Below are 27490 nucleotides of genomic sequence, written 5' to 3'. Positions count from 1 at the left end.
AAGGTTATTGCTTACACTTATTACAACTCAACACAAGATCATTTATACAGTTCTTTGTTTCTTGGCATGACTTACTCGATGTTACTAATGAAGTCGAGAATGTCTTGCTCCAGCTTCAGCAACATCATTCTGTCCCTGTTAGAAGAGCGCAGCTCATTAGCATTTATCACAGCTCATCGAGCAGACGAGACTCCGGCATTCATGTGCCAGAATATTCAAACAAATGCCTGCATCTCTCCATCCGTCCGCATTAGCAACCAAAAAAAAAAGACGCAGGTCGAGAAGATGCATTTATTATAGTAAGAGGGAGAGTTTTTAAAGGTGATATATCGATATGAAAGAGTTTGATATAGTATGTGGACTACGTCTAACGCTGGACAGGCTATTGATATACAGTCTTGAAGGTAGAGTACCAAAAACACCCAACTTAAAGGGAAAGTTCAACCAAAAATAATAATGATGTCATCATTTATTCACCCTCTTATCATTCAAAACATAGGGGTTTTGGGTTCATGCAATGGAACTCAATGGGGGTCAATGTTGGTTGCCAACGTTCATAACAATAATCTTTTGTGTTCTGCAGAAGAAAGTCAGTCAAACCGGTTAGGAATAACATGAGGGTGAGTTCAATTTTTGGGTGAACCGTCCCTTTAACACTAAACACTGACAGACGGTTTTAAATATGGACCCTTTAAACAAGCTTTTATGAAAAAAAAGCACGGAGGAGAGATTCAGATGTAATAATTCTACAGGAAGCGACTCCCGGGTGTGTTAATGAGATGGGGGGGGGTATTTTCACACACCGGGGGTTGTTCTTCAGCGTGTTGACCAGAAACTCATGAAGGTCTATACCCGTGGAGTCTGTGTATTCCTGACTGGGATCTGAGAGAAAAAAGAGAGAGATTCAGCTCACACATTCTGCCGCATCCATCTGGCGTGCGCGAAAACACGTCCGATGCCAAAAACCCAAAGCGCTCGCTCAACCCACCTCTTGAGAGCGTCTTCCTCAACAGTCGGTCCGTTTTCTCAGGCGTCTCTGAGAATTTCTCACCATCCTCGCTTTTGATTGACGTTTCGTCGAAAGACTGGCTTAGCTCGATCTGAATCTTTTCCTGTGAAAACACGGATATTAAAACAGATTTAGATACAGAAAGCAAAATTAAAGGTAACACCTTCTTTTCGGCAACTGATGAAAAACACGTTCAGAAATAACGTTCATGTTTTTCTTCATACGGTCCCGTCTTAAAAGTGAAGTTCTGTTGTCGACGGTTAGAGGAAAAACAGGGTTTCTGTTGTTATTATTGAGCGAGGAGAGTAATTAAAAGCTAATTATGATCTCTTTCCCTGAGCTGCGGCTAATCAGAGGAGTCTGATTAAAATACTTAGTAAACAGAATTAGCAGAAGACTTTGTAATCATGTGAGGTAATAAAGACCTGCCCGCTCTCACTTAACCATTACACTAAAGAACAAACTTCACACACTTCATGAACTTTGCACAAACATGACAAAACTTAAATGTTGAAATATAGCTGTAGGCCTGTGATATATTACAAAATATTCGCCCATTAAAATGAGCAAATGAAGAAAAACGTAAGTAGGGCTGTCAAACATTTATTCGCCACTAATCGTATGCGAAATAGAACTTTTGTGTACATAACATATGTGTGTATAGTAATTATGAATATATAAATGCATTAACTTATAATTAAGAAAAATTATATTTGTAGAATACAAATATTAGAGATTTTTTTATATAATAAAAACAAATACAAAATGTATTTACAGATATAATATTTCTTATATATACACGTGTGTATTTATATATACATGAATATTACACAAACATACATTATGTCAACACAAATATTTTGCATACAATTAGTCACGACAAGTTATTATAAAAATTATACACTCCTATTAACCAACAACATCATTGGAAAACATGACCGCATGCGCAAATTTCTTAATTCCTTTACATTCATTTAAACGTGTCAATTTGAGCCAAAAAATTGAATGTTATATTTTTTACTTTAAACATCAAAATAGTGAAAATGATCTTTTTCTACGTGTATGTAGAAAAACTTTTGGGTTTAGAGGGAATTTGGTAGTTTCTAGAGCAAACTAATACATATTTATGAATGGGATTTGTGAACTCTGCAGAGGGAAAAGGGGATTGCAGAGGTTATGAGATCATTCTGTCCTTCTGTGAGCTTTGGACTTGATCTCACCCTGATCCTTCAAATCAAAGACAGAGATAGAGAAAAAGAGAGAGAGAGGCACAGACAGAGAAAGAGAGAGAGCGCACAGCCAATTGAACAGCAGTGGCTCAAACCAAGAGCTTTAAAGGCAAAGTTCTGCCATCACGTACTCGCCCTCAAGTTGACCTGAATTTTCATTCTTCTATTCGACATCGCAAAATGATAATGCAGCTGTTTGTCATATTATGAAAGTCAATGGTGAAAAGAGGCTGCAAGATATATAGGTGAAAACATTATGCTTAACGTCATCCTTTGTGTGCACCGAAAAACAAAGTCATGGATTTTGGACAACAAGATGTTGAGTAATAAAAAACTATTTTTTTAGGGGAGGTTGTGATGCCTTTAAATGTTCACTCTATGCTAATAAATGCTCATCACGCTTCTGTCCACAACAAAAAAACAACAACGTGAAAGAGTCGCCCCGACGCTGAATGAGGACAAAACCGCCACGCAACACGAGGGGCAGCGAGAGAAGAGACAAACAGACAAATCGTGACGGTGGGAGCTAGACCGAGGGGGAGAGCAGACAAAAAAAAGGAGAAATGTCTATGAATAGAGACCTTCTTTCCTCTGGAGGAAATCTCGTTCATTCGTTCAAGGACATAAACGTAATTAAGGGCGTTTATTCGTCTTTCAGGCGGCTCGGCCACAAAGACCTTGAGTTCTTTTCTTCCTCACCTGCTCTCTCACTGCACGACTTCCAACATAAAATAAAAAGATGAATAAATGGCAAATGTATCAAAAAAAGCACAGGAAACAAACTTCTCTTTGCATTTATTGCACAACTTCTAAACTGTTATTTATAGCAATGTTATCTATTATAGTTAAAAAATAAACCAATTAAAAAAAAAAAACTTCTATGTCTAAAAACTTCCGATATTGATTGTACTGAAAAAGATGTCACAACTCATGGCGATTTTTTTACACTCAACAAAGAGGAAAAACATATCATGCCATTTTCGACAGATTTTTATAAATTTACATTTAGCAGACTCTTTTATCCAAAGCGATGTATTTAAGTAAATCGGACATAAATATGCACATTTATGTATACAAATGTATGTATTTTATGCATTTATTATTATGGCTGTCATACCGTTTTAATAGAATGCTCAATATTCAAGTATCAAGGTTTATCCACATGATAATATCGCTTAGCAATCCCATGACGCTTCTTCGCAGATTACCATCAATAACCTTTAAAAAAAGAAAAACGCTGCAGGCTCTGAAATACAGAGCCGATAGTTTCCTAATAGTGGCTCTAAGCTTGGGGCTAACCTAATAAATAGAACAAAAATGGGGTTTGGATAAGAACAGGCAATTATAGCAATCCACTGAGCTCGGCAGCTGAGACAGGAAAATTGTATTTGGTATAGATGATGGATGAATGCAATCCCATGCTGGACGCACACACCTTCAATAAACGCATGGCTCTATTAAACGCGCACGGAATCGATATGAAACGCACACACACATATTCATCTTTATAACTATGAATAGCGTTGACGTTTTGACAACCGTTATTAGGGACCGCAGGTGGGGCGAGTGTAACTGTTAATCGGTTTTGATAATTGTTAGCGTATGACGCAGTCTGGATAAAAAATGTTTTGGGTATATTACGTTGAAAAGTGTAAGACTGTAGTATGATGCACTTTTACATGACTACATTACGTTGACGTTCACTTAGTGACGGATGTTTAAATGTAGCTATTTTGCCTAACTTTGTGCAAAGATGATCAAACTTTCAATAGTAGGATATATATTGTATATTTATAAGACAAACTGGAAACAATCTGCAAATATATCGAGATACAAATTAATTACGATATGCATCTTAGAGCTATGTTTTTTTATTGTTATTATGACGTTCGTTAAACGTTATGAAAAAATTCGAATATCTTTGTTCAAATTTTTTTATACAATCGTGACTGTGAACCCAGTGTCATGTATCGTATAAAATCATGAACCCAGTATACTTTTTCGGCCCCAAGTAAAAGCGTACAAATTTTAAAAAATAGTACATTAAAACACACACTTTCTGATTGGCTGCGTTTACCTGTTCTTGCGGCAGTTCTCTGAGCGGAGGCGGAGAAGGTTCTTCACAGACCGCCAAGCTTCGGACTAACTTTAACTTGCCGTTGGACTGGAGAAGAGTAACCATGGTTACCATCAGCGACTGGCACTCATTCGCAAAATACTGTCCAGCAACGCATAACCACAATAACTAAAAATAAACAGCCAGCATTTCGCACGCCAAAAAGCAAACCTCTCCAGAGAGTTTTCAGAACTCGGGGAGGGCTTACGCGTTTAAACCGTTAATAAGAAGCATGCATATTAAAACCATTCCTTACGTTACATAAATAGATCTGAAACCTCTAAAAGTCTGTAAACCTCTGAGCAAAATGACGACAAACAACCAAACAAAAAGACGAGCACCACATTCTCAACACTAATAAAAGCAAGCACTGTAAAATGCTCAAAAGTAAATAAATTCGAAGTAAAAAGACGAGATGTTGCAGGCAATGTGAAAACCAATAATCACTACAACAGAAAACAAACAAACACAACACAAATCAATTTTTTCTGCTGTATAAAATAAATCGAAACAGAATTCAGCAATATAGGAGGGAAGATTGCCAAAGGGGGCGCTCTGGTCTCACAAACACCAGCATCTCGGTTCATGCCTCAAAAGTGCAAACCGCAGCATTTCCCCTGTAGCAAACACATTAATTTCTTCCCCGACTTTAGCAGGGGCTTTTATTCCCTTAACGCTTCCCATAGACCGTTGTCAAACTCTCTCTCTCTTTGTTTGAACACAACGTGCAGGCAAACGAAAAACAAAGCACCAAATGCATTAAAATCAACTCATGCCGTTAGCATACTGTACCTTGGAACGTTTAATACTCTGTGATGATTGGCCGAGCTGTTATTATTTGGACGGAAAAGAGGAAGTGAGGTCAGGTTTGGACAATTTAAATAATAATGATAATAAAGTCCTCGTGAAATTTTACTACCACAATCAAAATTTTTTGGGAGTAAATAGATCATTTAGTTTGTGTAGTAATAAATTTGATTGTGAGCCTGGGAAGCTAGTTAGTCTAATTGACTTATTTATTAACATAAAAGATATATAAACATACAAGTAAATAAAAAAGGCAAAAGTAAGCGCTGAAAGGAAAACACCTAAAAACATTATACAGAGAGTAAAAATTTTTAAAATAATTTTCAAGATGTTGCATAAGAAGTATTCTACATAAAGGATGTAAATAGGGTAAACGTTCATTTCAAGTTGACTTAAAATGCATACTGCGTTTGTCCTAACGTATGATATGTTGGTTGGTGTAGGACAAAGAAAGGTCAAAAAGTTGAGTGTGGGAGAGTTATTTCAGGTAATATATTGTTAATAGAGTGACTGCACCACTGAAGCAATTAATTGTGTCAGACTGAACAATGACACACACACGGAGAGAAAAAGAGAGAGAGAGAGAGAGAAATAGAGCTGATATCAGCATGTGTCTCAATGCACCAAGAGCAGATGGTGGCAAAGTCACACACACACAAGGGCTTCCAGAGAGACCAGCAGGACTTCAGGTGTGGATTATCTGTTCTATCTCCTGGCATCAGCCAATCACATGCCAGCCCGGACAGGCTTAGTATCCGATTGGCTGATTCAACTTGTCCTGCCGTCTTATCTTTGACTTTATACAAAGACATTAGGACGTCAGAGACCAAAGCAAGGGCACACTACTTGCAGATGTGTGTGTGTAAAACCATCAAAGAGAGCAAGAAAATTGTTTCTCCATTAACATCCTATAAGTCATTAGTGTAAATTAGAAGTGGACACTGTCTAGGAAAAAATAACGATTTTTCCTTTCAGCTCAATACAAGCTGCACAATTACGCATTTTAACGATTATCTGTAGTCCAAACTCAATACATGCAAAATATGACAAACGATAAGTAACGGTAGCGCTCCTTTGGAGTGTATAACCCATAATGCACCACTCTGGTTGTCGACACCCACCACACCCACTTTACCTGAGTTTGATGGGAGGAGCTTTGGTCTATCACACACTCCTGGGCGTGCGTGCCATTGTTCTGCGGTGCGTACTGGGGGTCGTTGGGGGTCGCGGGCGAGTCGGCCAAATGCGGCCCGTCACACTCCAGAACCTTCATGACGTCACAACTTCTGGTGTCTAGAGAAGATTCAGACATTATCCTCAGACGCAAGACCAAAATTCACCACCTGTGGGTAAAAAAAATAACAAAACGTTTTCATGTCACTAATTGTGACCTCGTTTATATTCATTTGCCAAAGTATGATGCATTTATATCACATTAGAAAACATTCACATCAAAGCTATCGTGATACGACTGGTAACTTCAATCCCCGTCCGGTTGTTTGAATACATTTTCGAACAGGTCTAAAAAAATCAATGTTATTTCACATTAAATAAAAATCATGAATACTAAAACAGACTTAAAATCTTTCACTTATCGTGTTTTTGAGTTAATCTATACGACAAACAATTTATACCTACAACGATAAAAATCATATAAACACGTTTACCGGCTGTGCTGTTTTCTGGACTGGGCTGGAACCTTAAGGAGCGTAGGACCCTGGGGCCTCCGGAGGCAGCGGGGCGGACTGAGAGACGGACAGGGGGCAGCAGCAGTCCCATGACCCTAGTCACCAGTGCTCGGGTCGGGTCGCCAAGCCACGCCTCACACGCGCGCTCCGCATCACCCTCGGACACCTGTCACGCAAGCAAAGGGTCAAGGGTCAAACATGGAAGGTCAAGGAAGCCTAGGTACAGTTGCATAGCAGAACTGGTGCGGGTATGTAGCTAAAAGTCCAGAAGGTCTTTAAGGAACGGGAACACTGCAGAACAGGGACATGAATATGGAGAGCAGACTGTGCCGCAGAGCACAGAAGCACACAAAGAAAAAATCATGTTGAAACACGGACAAAACTTTGACGCAGTTGACTATTTTAAGCGCTTTAATAAAGTGTTCTATACAATCTTATGTAGCATTTCCATGCATGTTAAATGACTATTAAAAAATAAGACAAGAACTAAAATATATAAAAAAAAGAATTATGAACATTAATAAATTAATTAATAATACTAATAACATAGATTATATTTATTCACTCTTCTTACATATACTCTCTGATAAATGCTTCGAAGGAGAAAATTGTTGTAAAATCGCATTAATCACAATATGAAAGTAAAAAACATTAAATGCATATTAGTTAGGTCTTCGTTGCGTAATATCCACATAAAAATGATACAACAAACACAATAACAATAATCCATCACATTCATTCATCACAATCGCATTCGTGTCCGCGTTCCGTCCGAATGAACCGAACATATGGAGCGGTGTTCGTGCGGGCATCAATAACCCCTCCCATGATGATCCATCACCGCCCTGGCACGGGGATCGTGATGCCCGCGCCAAGTCGAGACCCAACCTAGTCAAGGTCAACTAGGCCTATCCTGACTCGCTAATCCTGTTAACAGCACCAGGTCTGAACACACTGTAAAACTCAGTCAGAGATTCACACTCATTAGTATGTGTGTGTGTGTGTGTGTGTTACCAAAATCATTTGATGCGAAAACACACGCCCACATAAACACGCCGATCAGAAATTCAGAGGATTAGCATCACACAGACAGTGACAGAAACACAGGTGGCAGTAATGACAAGAACAGGTGGGTAAGACCGACCACACACACACACAAATACACAAGCTGTCATCGAAACATCCAGACGGCCCATCAGGACGATATGATACCATGCCATGCTTTTTTTTTTTAAGCGTGTGTGTTTACGCATAAAAAGTGTATTTTCCGTTAAGGGACGATACTTGCACCATTTATTTAAGAGCATTTTTCTTTTCAAAACCATATCGTTACAACGCATTCTGTACACTAAAGTTAAATTAAATTGAAATAAATTTTTATCTTGACAATTACGGCTACTACAGTATCAAATCAAAGTAAATCAACATGGAATACGTCAAATAAATTGGCAATAAACGTCCTGCTGGAATACGTTTTTAAATAATTTACTATTCGTTACGTTAGATCAGACAACTCTTTACTGTTAGCAGAGTTGTATGTAATTGCCATTTTGTAAATTTAAGAGACGATACATTTTTAATGATATACGTTTTTTATGATTACATTACATTAGCCGTGCATCAAATTCTTCATAATTATGAAATGCACGACCAGATGCGTCAAGAACGCATATTACCAAATCATTAACTGTTAGATAACTCGCCCCCACGTTTTAAACACCCGAGGCGTTTTTGTCACTTTCAGTGTCGTATTTTTGCCCCAGAGTCCTCATTAACTGACTGATTCTGATTGGTTGTCTTTCCGGCGCAGAAAGTGGATGCTGTCTTTTTAAAACAGTCTTTATCTCCTCGTACCAAAAGCCTCTCATTGTTTGGGCTCATCAAAGCCGACGGTCGGCTCGAACAGCCTGGGCCGTTTCGGGTCACGTTGTGGCGGTGGATGTAGAGAACTAATCATACAAGCTGACGGTAAGTGATGCTCAAGGACAATTATGATTTGAGAGAGCGAGCGAGCAAAGGAGAGAGAGAGTGTTTCCACCCACGCAACACCTACTGTTTTCAGAAATAACACACACAAGCACACACACTATGAAGTGCACTGAACACACAAGAGCATAAATATCGGAGCGCAGCTCTCGCTGTGGGGTAGAGTCGGCACTGCTGCGTTTTTTCTTCGAACGCACCGTTTATGTAAAAACACAGAGGTGAGGTGAAGATCCGAATCTGCATTTCAAAATACACCCTACGCCCCGTACCCCCCAGCGCTCATAACGCAGCCCTCGCTCCATATTCAATAAGTTCTTGTGCACGTTACTAGAGAGAAGAGACTCCCTGTGGATCTCAGCTGCCACATATATTCAAAAACTTGACAGTACAGATGTCCGAGCTTCACGCTGGGGGGATATAAAAACAAACGCAGAAACAATCAAAAACGTTAGACAGACGGACCCCGTCTGGAAACCTGCCTACCTAGACAGCATTTTTTGCATCGTGGGTGCATTGCGAAACGAACGCCTTTATGATACCCAGACATGCTGTCTAGGTGGGAATAATGCCCATAAAAGGGTCGTCAGGTGTAGCTTGACAGGTATGAATCTATAGAAATGCTTTCTAGGTATGATGCCCAAAAATGCGGTCTACAAAGGCAACTAGATTATGAAGCATGAACCTGAAAATGCTACCTAGGTAAGTGGCTCACTAGATGTCTTTCCCCCCCCACAATCTGTCTTAACACACAAGTAGCACTCAGCAGTATGATGGTCAGAAGTGTTGCATTTACTCAACGTTACATTATCGTTACAATAGTGTCGCATTAACGTGAACCGTTAACAAATAAAATTTTGCCAGGTAAGACACACGCATATCACTAGGTTGTGAGATAACTAAGCATGATGTCTTCAAATTTGTTCATCACGTATGAAACCCAAAATGCTGTCTGGGCAAACAGCAACCTAGATTGAATGAAACGGCATTGTCTAGGTAGGCAGCTTACTAAGTAGAATGTCAAAAAAATGCTGTCCAGGTAGGTGGTTTGGTAGAATTTGAGTCACAAACACAGTGCGATTCTGGAAAAGACTTCAATCTTTTCCAACAGAAATGACACAAAGATGCTCACAATCTCACACCAACATTTTTGTTCTACCTTCCTATCTAGGAATAGAAGAGACGACAAAACGACAACAGAACAAATCATGCAAACGAAAAAAATACCACAATACTCGAATAGTAATCTAAACGACAGAACTTTTCTGACCTTGATCAATTTAAGTGCACTCAACACACCGCTTTTATTAGACCATCACATGGCGTTCGAGACAATGAGAGCCATCTGTAATTTCCCATGATGAATTATTAATTGTCATATTTCAACGAGCACTTACCCTCCCGACAAAAGAAACAACTGCGTCGGGCTTGAGGCTACACAGACGCACTTCACTCCCGTTTTAGACTAATATGCAAATGACCCACATTTCTGCTTAAAAGCATCCCTAATGGTTTTTCCTCCTTTTTCTCATCACAGCCCGAGTTCTCAGTGTGTGGCCGCCGTCACGGCTGCTCTTCTCCTCTCCTCATCAGCTCATTTACACGATTCGCCACATTAACGATATTAGCCGAGCGCCTCAGACGCAATTTACGCAGACGCACAAACGCCTGGCTTTCTGCTGATGGCTGCCTCAGGCGCTTTTGCAAATGATAAAATAGAGCAATTACGAGCGTGTCATTAAAAGCCACACGCGTGCGCAAACACGCAGGGCGAAATTTGCTGACACGCAAATAAACAGTAGCAACGAAATAACCAACGGTGTTCCCTTAAAAAAAGGGTCGCTAAATATTAAGATGATTTATTTGGGATTTCCTAATGGCTTTGCATTTTTACATTGCAAGTTAGATTGAATAGAATTGACTTTAATTGTTAATTTACTTTAAGCTACTATGGAATATGAAGTCAAAGATTAATTTATATTGAAATCATCACTATTTTAACTAAATAAAAACAATTCAAATGGCAAGATGTTTCCATCTGACTCTTTCATTAAATAAGTTTAAAAAACATACCAACCACTAGGAACACTTTACAGAGTTTCTTAAGCGATACAAATTTACTTTACACATTTATATTCACAGCAAATTAAACAAGAATATTAAAACATAACGGCAACAAAACCACTACTGACAACCAACCAAACATTTCTGCCTAACAATTCTCACGCACACACACCTGCCTGGTTGCGTTCATGATCCGGCGTTCGTCTCACATCATTAGTTTCCATAGCAGCCCGGGTGCCATCAAACGGAGCACGCTCAATGCAGCTCTGCTCTTCTCCGTGTGAGTGCCGACCGCTCGCGTACCTGCCCAAAGCCATCGCTGCCGCATTCCTTCCTGAATCTCCACTCTCTCTCTCACGCACACACACTCGCCGCCAAATCAACAGCTGGCCATTGTGATGTCATCCACCCCTCAGCCAATCAGAACGCCCCTAGGCCCGGGTGCAGTATGTCAATGCTAAACAGGGCTCCGCCCTCAAGAGCCAATCAGATGTCCCCTGTGGACCACAGCGAGGCAGACGGCAAAAGTGCACGCACACACACGATCACACAATCGTGCAGCATGGCCAACTGTGGAGAAGTGCCACTGTGGGACAGTCTGTCAGGGTGGGAGCGCGCCAACGCTGCAAATTCACCTCGATGAGGTGCCGGGGGGGTACGTAAAGGCATCGCTCGAACCCATTGCCGCAGTCGAACACACGCCCTCTTTAAAGTGTGTTTGGGGTTGCACTGAAGAGAAATGATTTAAAAACATTTCAATGATTCGGTTTTTGAATCAAGCCTTCTTCCCTTATATGAGAAAAACTTGAGTATCTAAAACAAGCATCAGTGTTAATCAGAGGGTGATGTAGTCAGAGCAAGGGTTTAATGAACAAACGCTTTTGCATTGCTGAAGGACACAGGCAGGTGAGGTCATTCTCAAAAGTAGGTCAGAGAAAATCATTCGCAGTGCCAACATTCATTGCTCCAAAGCCAAAAATTAAGCGCTTGAAAATCTGAAACCAATGGTTCACTACAGCAACACATTCATAATGACAAAAATGCAGTCTAGGTAGGCGGCTCACTGCGTATTATGCCCCAAAAAGCTATTCGGAATCAAGTTTGATTCCGATGTCTAAATGGGTACCTTGTTAGACGCAATGCTCAAAACCACTATCTAGGTAGGCAGCTCACTAGATCTGGTGCCAAAACGTGCCATCTAGTTAGGCAGCTCATTAGTTACAACTCATTTCAAGCATAGCCCAAAGAAAGCTGTCTAGACAGGCAGCTCGCTAGGTGTGACACCCAAAAAAGACAGCTGAGGTAGGCTGCTTGATAGGTGCGACGTCCAAAAACCTGCCATCAAGATAAGTCACTTGACACGATTACCTAGATGAGGGATTCATGGTTTGATGCCAAACATCGCTGTCTACGTATAACGTCCAAAACTGCTGTCTATAGCTAAGCATTTCAAACAACAACGTTTGCTAACCGAAAAACGAATGAAGAATTATCGGTTTTCATCTGGAGGCGATCGTGACAACTACGGCGGTTAGCGCATAGCAAAAGAAAGAAAAAGTCGCTCTGACAGTTACACAAAGCCAGTCAAAAACTCCCCTTTCACTAGACGTTTCAGCTCCCTCTGAAAGAGAAATCCTGCAAAATTTCAGCTAAAAGGAGCATTACATATATCTCATTTGCATAACAAAAGACAGAGAAGGGGGGGCAACGGCACTTGCACTGCCCGCTAATTGTAGCCCGGGATGCCGTTCGCCTGCAGAGGAAATTTGACAGCCCTGTTTAATCTGCCTCGCCCCCGACGGTGTACGAAGGCTCGGTGGGAATAGCCCGAGGATAAGGGTCGGAATTTGCAGACGGGTTCTATTAAGCGCTTTGAGGGGTGGTTGGTGATGTGCGTTGTGTCGGACTATCTTGACAGAGCGTTGTTAGCAAAAAAAGTTCGAATAAATGACGAAGATATGGATTAATGAAGCAACCCAGGCAGTTGGTGGAACCCGGGTAGTAATTTGTATCGGATATTATCTTGTTAGGGAGGAACATTCAGCGGCACGCTGATTACCGTTAGATAGAGCGGGTCAATAACTCAGTAGCGCCCCAAAATACCACTGCGCCATGAATCACTGCGCCAGTCATTATTCTCGTTAATACGGAGGGAAAAGAGAAGGTCTGCCGTCCGGTTGCTTTTTCAGCCGTGTAAGAGCAGAATGAGAAAATGTGTTGACATTTAAAGGTGACCGGTCTTGATGGTCATTTCTCTGGTCTAGGTGACACCTTCAGGCAGCTCCAAGACCTGGTTACATCCAAGAAAAATGTGCCGACAAGGGTTTTTTCTGTGGAATTCCGAAGGCGAGATGCTTTCTGATGGCAATCTCTGAAGGCGATAACAAATCTTGCCAGGCGCGTAGCAAAGGAGGTCTCGAGCTAGAGCAACTTATCGGGTGAACGGGGTGCAGAGGGTGAACAGGTAAAGACAACGAATCTTGCCAAATGGAAAACAAAGGTGATTTTGACCTCTTTTGGGGGTGATATGCCATTATGTTTTATCACGGCAACACAAAATGAGGTATCCACATTAAATGCACTTGAATGTGGACCCCGCCAGGGTGCAAAGGGTAAACAGGTAACTTTAAAAACAAACATTTTGACCTGAACATCAGTTCAACTGCATATCAGACTACTATTTAGCCCCCAAATAAAAAATGGACTTACCCTCAGAATTTCTTCTGCAGAACAGAAAAGATATTTTAAAGAATGCTGTTAACAGACATTTCTCAAAATATCTTCTTTTGTGTTCCAAATAAAAATGGTTCATGGTTTTTAAACAACATAAAGGTGTACAATCGATGACAATTTTGTATTTTTGTGTGTACTACAGTGCTCATTACGTTCATGCATCTTTAAGGCAAAATGTAATCACCCAAACATCATATAGACTCATGACAGTATGAAAGGAAGCACAATAAACGAATGCGGTTCTGCGGATGAAAGTGATGCTCGTGTGGATTGTGGTGGAGGGGGGTGAGGTGTGGGGCACAGGTGAGAATCCTCCTGTGGTGATGCAGATGAGCTTCGAACGGGAGCTCGTGGATCATTCCTTACCGCAGCGCCTCCCGCGCACAAACATTAATATTCGGCGTGACAGAAACAGGCCGGCGGCGCAGAAAACCAGGACGCCTAACAATACGCCGTACGAACGTTTAAAAAATGTATATAAATAAAATAACAGCTGAACAATCCCAAGGTCAAAAAGGAGAGCAAGACTATGAATCACGACAGCTATTTCTAAGAACAATGAAGTTTGCGCGCCGGGTTAAACAAAATGGGAACTGATCTGGATGGCAAATGCAGTAGCGCAAATGTTACCGATTATAAACCTTAACAATCAAAGCTTGACCTTGAGTTTTCAGAACGTCTCTATAATCGATCTAAAGCATGTCAGTCTAGAGGAAAAGCATCTGGTAGCCAAGCAGGTAACAATGACGTGCCAAAACCGATTAAGCCGTAAAAACAAATGTGGATAGAAGGACGTAGCACAAACCTAGGAAAATTATACTGTATATATATTGTAAACCAATAAAACCTGTACACACACTGATAATGATTTGTGTACTACTGTAAATGAGATAAAAATGAATAACCAAACGCATGAATACTACCCTTCAAATATGCCTATGACAACATGATCCTATACAATAGGGTTGTATTCGTTAACATTAGAAAATGTATTAGCTAACATGAACTAACAAGGACTAATATCATTTTTCAGCATTTATTCATCTAAGTTAATGTCAATACAATTCTTCATGCTAGTTGTGCATTAACTAATGGCAACACACACAACTTCAGATTTTATCAAGTGTTACTGAAATTTTGGCCATTTAAACAACATCAAAAACAGCCATGAAAAAATATGCCTATGCTCTGAACAGCATTATACCATATTACTTTTCCTGCAGTACACCTGCATAGTATGCCATTTTTTATGCGTGATAGACACAAATGACCTACTACATTTCCCAAAGGTACAGCATACAACTAGGGCACTCTGTGTGGAATGCACCCCACAATCCAATGCGGTTGACCTTCCATTTCTAGTGCAGCGAACAACCCAAAAGCAATTTCAACCGTGACTTTTATCATCTCTGTTTGATCAGACTCACAAACACTAACAACGTGTTCTTATTTTGGTAACTCTTTACAATGTACTAGCTAACGTGAACCAATAATGAGCAATATCGGTTTAATCGTTGTTTAGATTAAACAAAAGGCAATGCTATTGTTCGTCCAAGTCTTGTTAGTTGACATATTTTAGTTAATGCTAAAGTTAACATGAACTAAGATTATTGAAGGCTGTAGAAGCATTGTTCTTAGTTTGTTCATTTATGGATTGACTCGTGTTAATAAATGTGACCTTATTGCAAAGCGTTGCCATTCTTTTAATACATTTATAAAATGGTTAGATGCCAATTGCTGAATTGAGTGTGAAATAAGTTGCTTTAATATTTTAAACACTTTACGCTTTCACAGAAAAGGCTTAAGGCTAGCAGTCCCTCAGACTGAATGCGTGACCTGTCTTATCTGAAAATAACTTGCCCAGAATTATCTTAAAATATATCTGTGCCATGGTTTTGTCTCAAGATGCAAACCAGTAATGTATTCTTCTAAAGCACTTTTATAAAATCTTAAGTCAACTAAGGCATAGTCCTGGTTTAAACCCCATGTCTGTGAAACCGGGCCTTAATCCAACATCACTTAACTCCAACTCCCAATTCGGTGTGCAAATAGAGGTTTAGAACAGCTAAAAAAAACTATTAAAACTATAAAAAGTAAAGTTATTACAAAATTGTTCAAATGTGAAAAAGCCTGATGAGTTTTTTCAAACAGACACCGATAATAAGTGTAATATATTGTGCACATCTAACCAAAAAAGAGCTATTATAATGCAGACACATAAATGAACATCATCATTCAACCAATCAGATTTAAAGCCAAACATTAATATTAAAAGTATAAAAAATCATATGTATCTTTTACAATCTCCTCCTGGTGGTTAGGTCCTTGCACAGGCCCTTATGAATGAAGCCTGGATTTGTCAAGTCAAGCCTACAAAAATAAACCTTAAAGCCAAAATCCGCAGTTCATTGAGATGTAATATTACCAAACAAATCACATTAAAAGCACAAACATGTATGTGATCCATTTACGTGCATGTGGATTTACTCTTCCCGTGTAATTTCTCCTTGGCCCTTATATACAAGATCATCCACTACGTAAATTTCATATAATATGAAAATCAAAACACACAAATTACTTATAAAACACTCGTAAACACCGAGAACAAACTTTGTCAGTCATCCATGCCCGATATTTCGCCTGAAAAGGTTTAAAAAGACTAAAATAGATTGGTGCGCTAGCACACATGGTAAGCTAAGTGAGTTAAAACACACACAGCTCTCCCAGATTAGCCACGTTCACATGAATAACAGCACAAATCGCGATATTTCGGGTTTAATGGAGGGAAATGTGATGTAGGCTTACCTCTAAGACAGAAAGAAGGGATAATCTTTAGAGGAATAGGGGAAAATAACGAGTCTAATGGCTGCTAAAGGCTGAAGGCAAAGCTGTCGGTCTGTCAGCGGCATTGAAGACGAAAACCTCAAACGCCTGGAAGGGAAAATAATATTGCGGTCAACTGTTTACCGATAGAGGGCGCGCTTTGGCCCAAAATATGACAAATAAACACAAACTCAAACGATTGGTCATGAAGATGTAGGTATAATAGCCACTAAGGCGTTTTATAGTTTACAGCGAACTATTTCAAACGCAAAGTTGTGTTAAACTTGTATGAAAATTCTTTAAAATAATTAAAATAGAAAATACCACTCATGTATGATTCGTTGTATTTAGTAAGTATACTGAGCATAAGGAATAAAACACGCATTTTCATAAAATAAAATACAATACAAATATAAAATAAATCGCTGTAGTTGGTTTATGGATTAATTAGAGTTATGATTCTCGCCGTTGAGCTCAAAAGTGCTTCCCCACGTCACGTGACAGTGGTTAAAAACCAATCGGTGATCAGTATTCACGTCCCGGAAGCTCCTCCCTTTGTCAATATCTGTTCGGCTCTAGGTTGCGTTCGCATTTCTAAAAGCAAGAAAGAAGCCGATTGAATGGCCTTAACTACTACGATTTACAACATTTCATAAAAACAAACCGCTACTTTCTTGTAAAAGATAAGAACACCGTCACCTTTTCAAAGTGACATTTTTAGATACCAAACGTTCATGATTACACACACATGTAGATTCGTTTCTGAAAGAGTTTGACAGTGACGTGTCGTAAGTGTTGATGATACTAATACGCAGAACAAACAAAACGGGTGATTTTAACTACAGCTTACGTTGAACTGCCATCAAATTGCAAGCCGTCGCGCGGTTATGACGTTAAGGTGCTTTGGTGACGTCAGAGACTGCGTTGCCGCGAAATGTCAAATCACGCAGGCACGAGATGATCTGATATCTGGAACGTCTAGTTGTAAGCGTGATATTACAGCACCTCACTTGTTGTTGAACTATACTGTTTTAGAGTTGTTGTTCTGTGTATGCAATTGTGTATTTCAACGAATCTTTTTGGAAATTTGTTTACTTTTTTGTATACTTATCATGTAACTGTGACTCCAATACACAGAGTTGCAAATCAAGTCACGACAATGAGAAACAGTCAAGACAAGTATGAAGAGGAGACACATCTTCCTGACAAAGATGCATTGCAACAACTTCCAAAGAAGCTGCAGGAAATACTGATGCCCTTCCAGAAAGACGGGATCTGCTTTGCTTTGTCCAGGAATGGAAGGTCAGTTCAAAAAGTTATTTATTTCTCTTTAACAGGTATATTGAACAGAACAGAATGTGCTTTATTTATAAATAAACCAAATTTAACTTGAACCATAAGCATCTGAATCAAAGCCAAATGTTCTAACATCCCTCTCATGTTAAAATGTGCAAAATCAATGCATTAATACTTATTATTTCAATGGTGTCGCAATGTAACATAAAAAAGTATCAAGTAGCATAAAAAAGTATCAAAAAGTCTTCCAACTTCCTCTCTATTTCCACTTAGGCCTAAAAAACTTTGAAGACAAGACGTTGTAGGTCGGATACTAATAATATATATCTATCCGTCTTAATCTGTGCCTTATTAAAGTGTGTAAGAGTCTAATTTACTCTAGTTCTGTGTCAGTCAATGCTCTTGTAGCTCTGGGTCAGACAGGTCAGTTAGTAGACTCAACACTGGGTCTCAGATCGATGGTAGGACACGCGGAGCTCTGATTGGTGCAGACGGGGTCAGTCACTTAATTAGACGGACATTTATTAGGGTGGATTTATAAGAATCTCTCTGGGTCACCGTGGCTGATGGGATGGCCTGACTTTTGGTTCAATATCGCCATTTACGAGAAAGAAAACAACATTGCCAGTTAATTGCCAATTTATTGTCATGTTTTGATTTCACTGTATAATTATCTTTTTTTGCCTACATGTGATGCTTGGGCACACATCCGAGTTTGGGTTTTAAGCCGCCCTAATGTGACTTTTATTTAACGTATTGCAAAACGAACGGCTCAAAACCCTTCAAACCAATTTCACACTTTCCACACTGATGAATTTCTGTGGCGTAATGTAGTTCAATATTTCCGCTGGACTTTTGACTCGGATTGTGAGGGCAGACCTCAAGTTAAGAAAACCCTCTGTAATAATTGTAATAGTATTATCACAAAGGGTTTTTGTAGCTTAAGGGCTCTGTTTCAGCCGACTGCAGAATAAGAGCGCGTTGCATTCGCTGTAATCACGTCTGACTGTGTTCAACCGGCCGACACTAATTTCCTATTTAACTAGACAGGTACTATTACAGAAAGTTTCAGCTGCTGTCGGATGGTTCAATAAATGAACATCTCGAAAAAGCACATTAGGGTTGTCATCTATTCTTATACCGTAGCTTTGTCTAAAGCATTTGCTATAATAACATAGGGAATACAAATTATTTAAATAGGTTTATACTGCTGTGCATTGTGATTTAGATTCAAAACAGCGGCTCTGTTTGGAATATCACACTAACATCTTTTACCATCTCTTCTCTTTTGAAAGTATGCATGCTGGGCATATTACTCAAATGTTCAGTTTAAGTGTACGTTTTTTAAAAAGCACATAAGAGTATATAACTGTACACATAACACAACAGAATATAACAATATTTAAAATCGAATACTAGCTTACTACAAACAACAAAGTTCACATAATGTGTACACCAGGTGTATCTGCTCTTCAACGGAATGATGAAAACTTAAACTAGCAGACCGTTAACAGAATACTGGTGAATAAACTGTTTTTATAATAAATCTCAAAATTAAACTGGTAACGTTTCGGTGAACTAAACGTATGGATCTGACTGTAGTAAATATACCATTTATCTGATAAAATTTTACTGTTATGCAGAATAACAGTAAATATTCAAAAAACTAAAATTTAAGACTGACCACTATTGTCTCAGAATCACTTGTCTCAAATCAATCTCACATCAGCAACCAGAATGTATTAGGCAATTTATCATTATCGTGTTGTATTGAACGATGTTTATCAACTTTTCTGACAAAGTTCATCCATTTTGAATGACGTCATCTGCATTGCTTCTATTTTTTAAGTTTGGCAGTTGGCGATCCTGCTTCGGGTGCTTCTTCCGCTTTACAAGATTGCTGGTGAACAACTTCCCAGCTGGCAGAAAGTTAGCAAAAACAAATCGTGCCCATTTAGAAAGATGATATGATTGGTCGGCTTTACTGCCACTTAAAATGAATCTTTCCCATTGATTTACTGTACTGGTATGCTAATAGATGGCGCCCGACATAAGCACACGTTCGACTTCTTGCAGGATGCACAGGCTGCGTAGAGTATGACCACGCAGAACTGCGACTGCTCTGTGATCATGAAGTACTCTTGTGAGACTTGGAAATCTCACGTGGATAGAGTCCGCATCGATCCAGGAAATCAAATATACATATCTGATAGGGAAAATCAACTTTTTTGAAAATAATATTTTAATGTTTTTATGATAGTTTAGGTCATCACAGAGGGCCCTGAGGGTTCGCTCCTGGTATACACTGTATTCTGCCTACTAGTGTATAAAAATAGTATGTGAGGCCGGATGAAGTATGCAGCAAATAACACTTGATACATTGACCTTATGTTGTATGTTCATTTGAGCGAGTACCATCCAGTTAGCTCACTGCATCTTGGGATACGTCTTTATTAAAAGCGTGCTTTGGTTGTATACTGCACACTGTATAATCCAAGCATTTAGAAGAATCATAAAATATGCTCAGTATGCATAAATTGTTTGTAAACATTTTATTAACGTATATCATTTATTTAATGTTGAATCAAGGTTAAAATGGTTGTTCTCAACATAAAAGAAACTGCTATCTATTCTGAACATAAGTGTCCATAACAATTTTTTCCACAAAAGTTAATTTCCCCTGATAGCGCGGATACATCTGGGAGACAAGACGTCTTTGATGTCTGCATTTACATCCGCAAGATGTATTTTTGAAAATAATTTTCTCGTCTGTAATACATCTATGAGACGTTAATTGTCGGATGTTGGTAAGATTTTTATAATTGAGAATGTTTGTAAAACTGCCTTTTCTAAGATGTTTATCGGATGTTTTCCAGATATGTAGCAGACGTCTTACAGACGTACTTGTGCTATCTGGGTAGACTGTGGTTTAAAAACTTTGAAAATTTGTAGGTGTCCCTCATGTTTTTACTCGCGCCTTCGAAGTTACAATGTCAAGCCGAATAGCATCAAAAAGAACACGCACATCACCTTTATGAAGCTATCACTTTTACACGAACGGACGTGCGGCTCGTCCTCCGTTTTTTTGTTCGGGAATTAAATTTGGCGATTAATCTCCCCTTGTGTAACGCTTTGATCCCGGTAATCAGTTAGTATGCGGATTACGGCCCCAGATAATTGCTCACTAATTAAATATGTAATCTCCACTCCAGCCAATAACTCCAGCAATCCTCAGCTGTAATTACTTTATCCGTACGGAGACTCTCCACCTCCTGTTTAATGAACCGTGACAGGCGTCCACACGGCCGCGTGTCAACGCCAATGACTATCGGCTTCTGTTTCGTGTTTTTGTCGTGGGAAATGAAGGCGGTTATTTACTGTTTTCCTTTCGTACTAGGCTTGTCGGATTTAAAAGCGAAACTCAAGATTTATTAGCACGGACATTTTTCGGAGTGCCTGCTTAAACCAACACGCTTAAAATTGGCATGTTTGTTTAACTTTGACTTGCTGATTCTTTTTGTATGTTGTTTCTTTTTCTATGACGAAATGAAATGTCAAGTTATCTTCCATCCAATTTTAAACGTATATTGAAAACAGATTTACAAAAAATCATTTGTGTTTGTTTTTTTCCAACATGAAATCAAAATTGCTTTGCATTGCTTTTTATATTCGAACGCGTATTTTGCTATGTAAAAAATATGAGTGTTTTTTAGTTTTAGTAAACTCGGGTCAACCAAGATTTGTGAAACCATTTTTATGTGTTTGTAGAGTCCGTTTAGTTCATCGTTGTGCATCTTTATCTCGCGGTTAGAGCAGATATGCTTCTGTACCTCTCGTGTAATAGAATACAACCACTTGGTGTTTTCTAAACCATCGATTTCCGTTTTTTCCTCCCTTTATCGCCTACCTCTCCCACTCTCTATCTCTCTCTCTGCAATTCAATAATCCCCTGAAGCAGAATTGCTTTTTTTCTTTTACAGCACAGCCAAAGCACACACTGAGACGAGATGCTTGTTCAAATGATCCAGTGTTTCAGAGCAGAACCGCGCTGGTTAGAGCAAGATTTCATCAGCAAGTTGTTACCAGTCAAAAAGATAGATATCCATGTTGGTTTCATATCTGGAAAGTGCAAAAGGTTGGGATCAGTCTTTATTTGAACATCTTAAGGTATTAGACTGAAGGCGATGGGTCACAAACATTTACCATGATTTACGGCAGTTACCATAATAAAACAGTTAAGGGATGTTTTGAAATCTTTGTCTTTTTATGTCAAGCTATATCTTGGGAATGAAAGAGTGTAAAGACCTGGCAATGGTATTTTTGTGACTTTTGGTAAGCAACCGCTAGAAATAACCAAGACCAAATTAGCAACGTCCTACACCTTAGCAGCAGTGTTAGTCAGTTTTCTTTATATACTATTATATCATCTTCAAAAATATATAAAACGTCTGGCACAGGTACGTCTTTAAGATGTCTGCTAAAGATCTATACACATATTCTAAAAATCCTTTAAGAAAACTCTTAATTTTGCTCAAAAACTTGTACGTAGGAGTCTTAGCTTAAAAGAGACTCTGGACCAATTTGAGAGAAACTCTGAGAAAGGAAAAGACAAAAACTTTAATCTTACTGAGGAGGCGAAGCTGGCCCCACTGCAATGTATGACACAGTCTTTTAAAGACTGTGATTGGTTGCTTGGCCAAGACGGAAATAAGAGTGCCTTTAAGTATAGGGTCATTAGTTTGAAATTGCACATGTATTTTTTCCTCTTGGTATTTTTCTTAATTCTTGTCATGCTGTTAATGTCAACGTATTTGATAGAAAATGAACAGTGACATATTAAGTTTCTGTAAGTGCTGTTATTGTCTGTGTCATCAGATTGTGACCAAATCATCTCTGCTGCATAGTTACATTTCTCCAGTTGCTAAATATTAATGTAGTTATTACTTCTATTTCTGGCACTTTAGCATTTCTGCGCTGTCTTGGAGATGTTAGCGTGTCTCTCTCTAATAGGATCGGTCACAAACATGAACCCTGTACGATCTAATGTGTTGTGTGTTATTTAATTGTATAGTGGTTTTACAGTTTGAAATGCATCAAAGCAGTAACAAGAAAACCAAAAGTTAAACACAAACAAGAAACAATAAATATCAGATAAACCTGAAAAGTAATATTGGAAATTGTCATGCATTGCAACACATTTCTTCTCACTTTACGTGTTTCATCCATTATCTCTGCCACTAAAGAAACGCTAAGTCCTCCTTTCTACTTCTAACAATTTTGGACCTTAAGAGCTCTTTTAAGGGTTAAGATGCGTTATGAATTACTTTTTTCTTTATTAGGATATGTTCTGTAATTTTAATGGGAAACGCCCACATTTCTAAGAGTCTTTGTAGAATTTTGTCACTAGGAGCATCTCTTTGCGCCAAGTTTTTTCATGAATATGGGCCCTGGAGATCTGGAAAACATCTGCTGTGTCAAAGTATCTGATAAACGTCATAGAAAAGGCAGTTTTTTCTTTCATTCTAAATCATAGACATCTTACAGACATCTTCTAGATGTCTAGATGACATCTGTCAGAAGACATTTCGGAAACGTATTGTAGATGAGCGAAATACCTTTTGGAGATGTAAAAATGAAACATTAAAAAGATTACACATCTACACGCATTTTTACAGCTTTGGGAATTGTTATTTATTGTTTATTGATGTCGGTTTCGGCTGAACAGCTAGTGAGTTGTAGCATGACGGATATTAATTTTACGCTCTGTCCATCACAAACGCTGGAAACGCAAGTTTTTCAGCTCTATGCTAACACAGTCACGCCACATTAAAGATGCTAATAAAGCCATAATGTACCAGCGTATGGGCAACGACTGCACGCTAATTCATCAAATCGGGTGATGAAACGATACGCGAAGGCGGATTAGCATACGGCTTGCTGATACAATAACCGCGGTTTAATGAGCCCTGAACTTTGAACCACCTATCAAACCACTACACCATGAACTGCCATGTGACACGCCGGAGCCAAACTATCTCTGTCTCCAAATCGAGCGCAGCGACTGAGACGATCGATAGCTATTGATCCGAGACGGGAGGAGGTGTACCGCTAGCCCGTTTATAATTGCATCAGAGGTGCAAATTAAGGCACGGGGAAAGATTAAGAGATTATTCAATATTATGCTTGTAATGAAAGAGAAATAACATAAATTAGTGCAGATTAAGCAGCCTTTCGTTGCTCCATCGCTTGCTTTCATGTTAGGGATGACTTGCTCAAACAACGTGTTGCTTTTACGTCGTACCAGGCCTAATGTGGTTAGCTGGTCTCCCTGCCTGCCCAAGTTTGAGATTTTATGTTTTTTACAATGATAGCACACATTCATCTGGGAGACATCTATTTGATGTGTGCATTTACGTCTACAAGATATAGTTTTTATTGTTTGCTCTTGTGCAATATGCCCCTTAGGCAGTGTTCACACTTGACTTCTTTTTCGACAAGAAATAGTTGACAATGGCACCAATTTTATATAAATCAACGCTAGCAGTGTTGTGGTTACTAATAGCAGACTGCAATATTCAAAGATGGGTATCTTAGAGAGACGAACATAGGCATACCTTCATAGGCAGTGTAACGAATGTCTATTTGAATTATAAACAGAATGTCTTTGGTTATTACAATCACATATTTATAAACTACAATGCTAATTTCTAGCAATGCAATTAGAAGTTGTCGAGAGTGAAAATTAAATTTTCATTTATACAAAACTAACTATTTTGGCAGCTATTCAATATTTTTCGAGCTTCAGCCTTCTCAACCAATCATGTTCCGCGGATGTTGTTTTTGAAACGACAGGTCTCTTGGTTAGCTCTGAAAAAGGTGCTTGACTTAGGGCGTTGAACTTTTTTCGACCTCAAAAGACGCTCTGAGGTGCAGAAAAAGAAGCTGGTGTTTAAAAAAGCGATCAGGACTTTTTCGAAAACACGGTTGCATGGTAGGATTATAATGTAGAACAGGCGCCAACGGCTTCAAAAAAGAAGTCATGTGTGAACACGGCCTTAGACGTTTTCTAAAAGATGTCTGTGAGATGTTTATCAGCTTCTGAAACTGCTTTTTCTAAGACGTTTAGCAGATTCTACACAGGATATGTTATCCAGATCTTTCCCAGACATCTTACAAATATACGACTTTCCAGATGCAAATTCCCAGAGTGGGTTTTGCCTAAATTCACTGTTTCCGTCCCAAAACATGTAGTTGATCCAGATCGCACCATGCTACTTTCAAAAGATAAGACCAAGTCACAAGGTGATCAAGAAAATATTAGATGGCTTTCAAAAATGTACAATAATAAAGTTCTTAGTGCCGCTGACAGGCAAATCAGACAGAACGCTCTTAAAGGACACAGTGGCGCGTCGGTCGCGAGCAGCGTTATTTAAAGAACAGTGATTAATGTGCGGAGAAACCGAGCGCACACACACCTATGTGGCACTCGAGGCGGGCGAGAGCGCATTACACGGCGCTAGCAAGTGCTCCAACAATCTGAAGGCGAAAAAAACCCACGGGGAGGACAGAGGCTGTTAATCATCCTTTCAAACAGAGAGCGCAAAACAAGATGAAGAGAGAGCTCATAGCTATCTCTCTCTCGTTCTCTCTCTCTGTCTTTCTACCTCTTCAATTGTATTTGTGACTCTATCTCATAGATATTTCAGGAGGTCACTTTATGCTGTTATCAATATAAAATAAAAAATATTGTGCAGCCATTTTATCTTATTTTTCTTTTATTACTTTTACGAAAAGGGTATAGGCTTGGTTTCATTGTACAGTGATGGTACCTTAGTACTTTGAGAACAGTACAGTGATGTCAAAACTCTGACCACATTGAATATTTGGGATATTTTAAAATCCTGGATTTCTGAAAGTCATGTTAATATATTATGTTAATTTATGTACTTTCTCGTTTCAATCAATTATGTTATACAAAGGATGTTTTGGCATCGTTTTCTTTGTGTACAACAAGATGAATGCGTTTCTAAAATTGTTTCTGCATATCTTTCCGTATTTGTCTCCTGAATAATATGCTATTGTTCTGTAAGGTTTCAACTTGTACATTTCTTTGGAAAGCATATTGAATATTTTTAAAGTCTAGGACTGTACACATTTACACTTTTTAGCAGCGGAACAGCTTGTTGCGTCAACACTAGTTAAATGAACGGGCGTCGCAAGAGCACATTTGTGCGTCATGATACCAGCTGATCCATTACCGGATACCAGAAAGTAAACGCATTAAAAATAAATAAATAAAAGATGCAGTTCTTTAGTTTGTGTCACTGAATGCGTCTGCTTCATTTGTTTCTAGTAAATCCTTGAACGTCGCCAGACGCACAAGCAATTAAATTTTTTCCCCTGAAAGAATCCGTATAAGATCGGCGTCTCGCAGCATTACTTGAAAAAAAAGAAAGAAAGCGAGAGGGTTGAAAGTGAGCAAACAGGGCCCTCTAATGAGTAGATTCACTGTTTGAATAACGGATACGGGCATCTTGCGGCGAACGGTGACATTTCACTAACGGAAACTAGAAAACTCTTGATGCTTTGCTTCCTCGCTGGTTTCAGCGGGAAATAAATATGCGGTTGTGTTTTTATTTGCGTGTCATCATGCTACAGCACATTTGAGTACACGCAAGACCTGCTGGTTGAGCTGACGTGTGTTAAACGCCAGAAAACAGACAGATCCTACAAATGTGACAAAAAAATGAAACTATATTGTTCTTTGGTCTGGAACTGAAATGTCAGTTCCAAAGATCACTCGCTTGTATTAAGGATATGATGTCTATGAAAAGCTTTATACAGTAAATAAAAGTTTAGCCAATCATTATAATAGAGTTCATTTACATAGACGTTTTCAAACATTCAAAGTCACATCCATCATTGATAGGGTCTATTATCGTGCAAAATGTACTTTTTGTGATGTGTTCGTTTTGACTAATGTAGTCAGTTACGCTGCAAAAAAATGATTCTTTCTCAATATTTTTTGTCCTGGTTTCCTGAACAAATATCTAAAAATGCCTAAATCAAGATATGTTTCCTTGAGAAGCAAAATGGATTGAGATTCTTGTATATTAAAAAAAGTCCATGCTTGAAACGAGAACAAGTATCTCCCAATGGGGTAAGAAAATAATCTTGTTTTTTCATTCAAGTTTGTGTTGTTGAAAGTTGTTGGTTTAAACAAGAAAAATGAACTTCATTGAAAACAAGACTTCATATCCAAAGTCACTTTTCCAAGTAAATTTGTCATGAAAAATGTTATTTGTACTAGAAAACAAGACAAAAACTCGAAATTCGAAAATAGCTCATAATTTTTTCTCTGTAGCTGCTGTTGTTTAGAAAAGAGCTGCAAAATTTCTTCAAAAAAGTTGTCTGTTGTGTAAATATTTTTTTCACATTTTCATATATTAACTATTTAAGACATTTTGATTCGGTTATAAATGTTCTGTTGGTTGTATTTTGTTCAAACGTGCTTGACCAGCATTGTACAAACGATGGACCAGCGTTTTTTTCATCTTCTAAAGTTGTCTGTACGTTATTTGATAACGTTTTGATCGGAAATGAAGTAGCACACATGTCTAACAACAACATGCTGAAGTTTTTGGGTTGAAAATAAATCTCAGGTTTGATTCAGGGTCTACAGTATATTAGGCATTTGTGCAGGTCATAAACCAACAACTATTAAAAAAAAAACATAACACAC

The 27490-nt window shown here is 38.8% G+C and overlaps 2 protein-coding genes across 14 annotated transcripts in view; one reads left to right on the top strand and one right to left on the bottom strand.

Annotated features, from left to right (window-relative positions):
- LOC130430557 (R3H domain-containing protein 1) overlaps nucleotides 1–16560 on the bottom strand; it is a 29365-nt gene extending 12805 nt beyond the window's left edge. For 4 of the 12 annotated variants that reach the window (XM_056759692.1, XM_056759695.1, XM_056759697.1 and 1 more), the window contains exons 1-8: nucleotides 11069–11238; nucleotides 6829–7015; nucleotides 6297–6504; nucleotides 5147–5182; nucleotides 4316–4402; nucleotides 989–1112; nucleotides 804–882; nucleotides 76–135 (exon numbers count right to left, since the gene is read on the bottom strand). In XM_056759692.1, the coding sequence (XP_056615670.1) occupies nucleotides 76–135; nucleotides 804–882; nucleotides 989–1112; nucleotides 4316–4402; nucleotides 5147–5182; nucleotides 6297–6473 (563 nt within the window). In that variant the 5' untranslated portion in view covers nucleotides 6474–6504; nucleotides 6829–7015; nucleotides 11069–11238. Of the gene's footprint in view, nucleotides 1–75; nucleotides 136–803; nucleotides 883–988; nucleotides 1113–4315; nucleotides 4403–5146; nucleotides 5183–6296; nucleotides 6505–6828; nucleotides 7016–10229; nucleotides 10420–11068; nucleotides 11240–16434 lie in introns of those variants that run through there. The other 8 variants (XR_008907853.1, XR_008907854.1, XM_056759700.1 and 5 more) reach the window with 5 other exon arrangements.
- Nucleotides 16561–16987: 427 nt separating this feature from the next.
- Nucleotides 16988–27490, top strand: part of zranb3 (zinc finger, RAN-binding domain containing 3) — a 43546-nt gene continuing 33043 nt past the window's right edge. For both annotated transcript variants that reach the window (XM_056759703.1, XM_056759702.1), the window contains exons 1-2: nucleotides 16988–17436; nucleotides 17590–17754. In XM_056759703.1, coding sequence (XP_056615681.1) covers nucleotides 17612–17754 — 143 coding nt within the window. In that variant the 5' untranslated portion in view covers nucleotides 16988–17436; nucleotides 17590–17611. The remainder of the gene's footprint in view (nucleotides 17437–17589; nucleotides 17755–27490) is intronic.

This window comes from Triplophysa dalaica, chromosome 10 (genome assembly GCF_015846415.1).
Source record: "Triplophysa dalaica isolate WHDGS20190420 chromosome 10, ASM1584641v1, whole genome shotgun sequence".
Lineage (NCBI taxonomy): Eukaryota > Metazoa > Chordata > Actinopteri > Cypriniformes > Nemacheilidae > Triplophysa > Triplophysa dalaica.
This window is presented reverse-complemented; position numbering and strand designations above follow the sequence as displayed.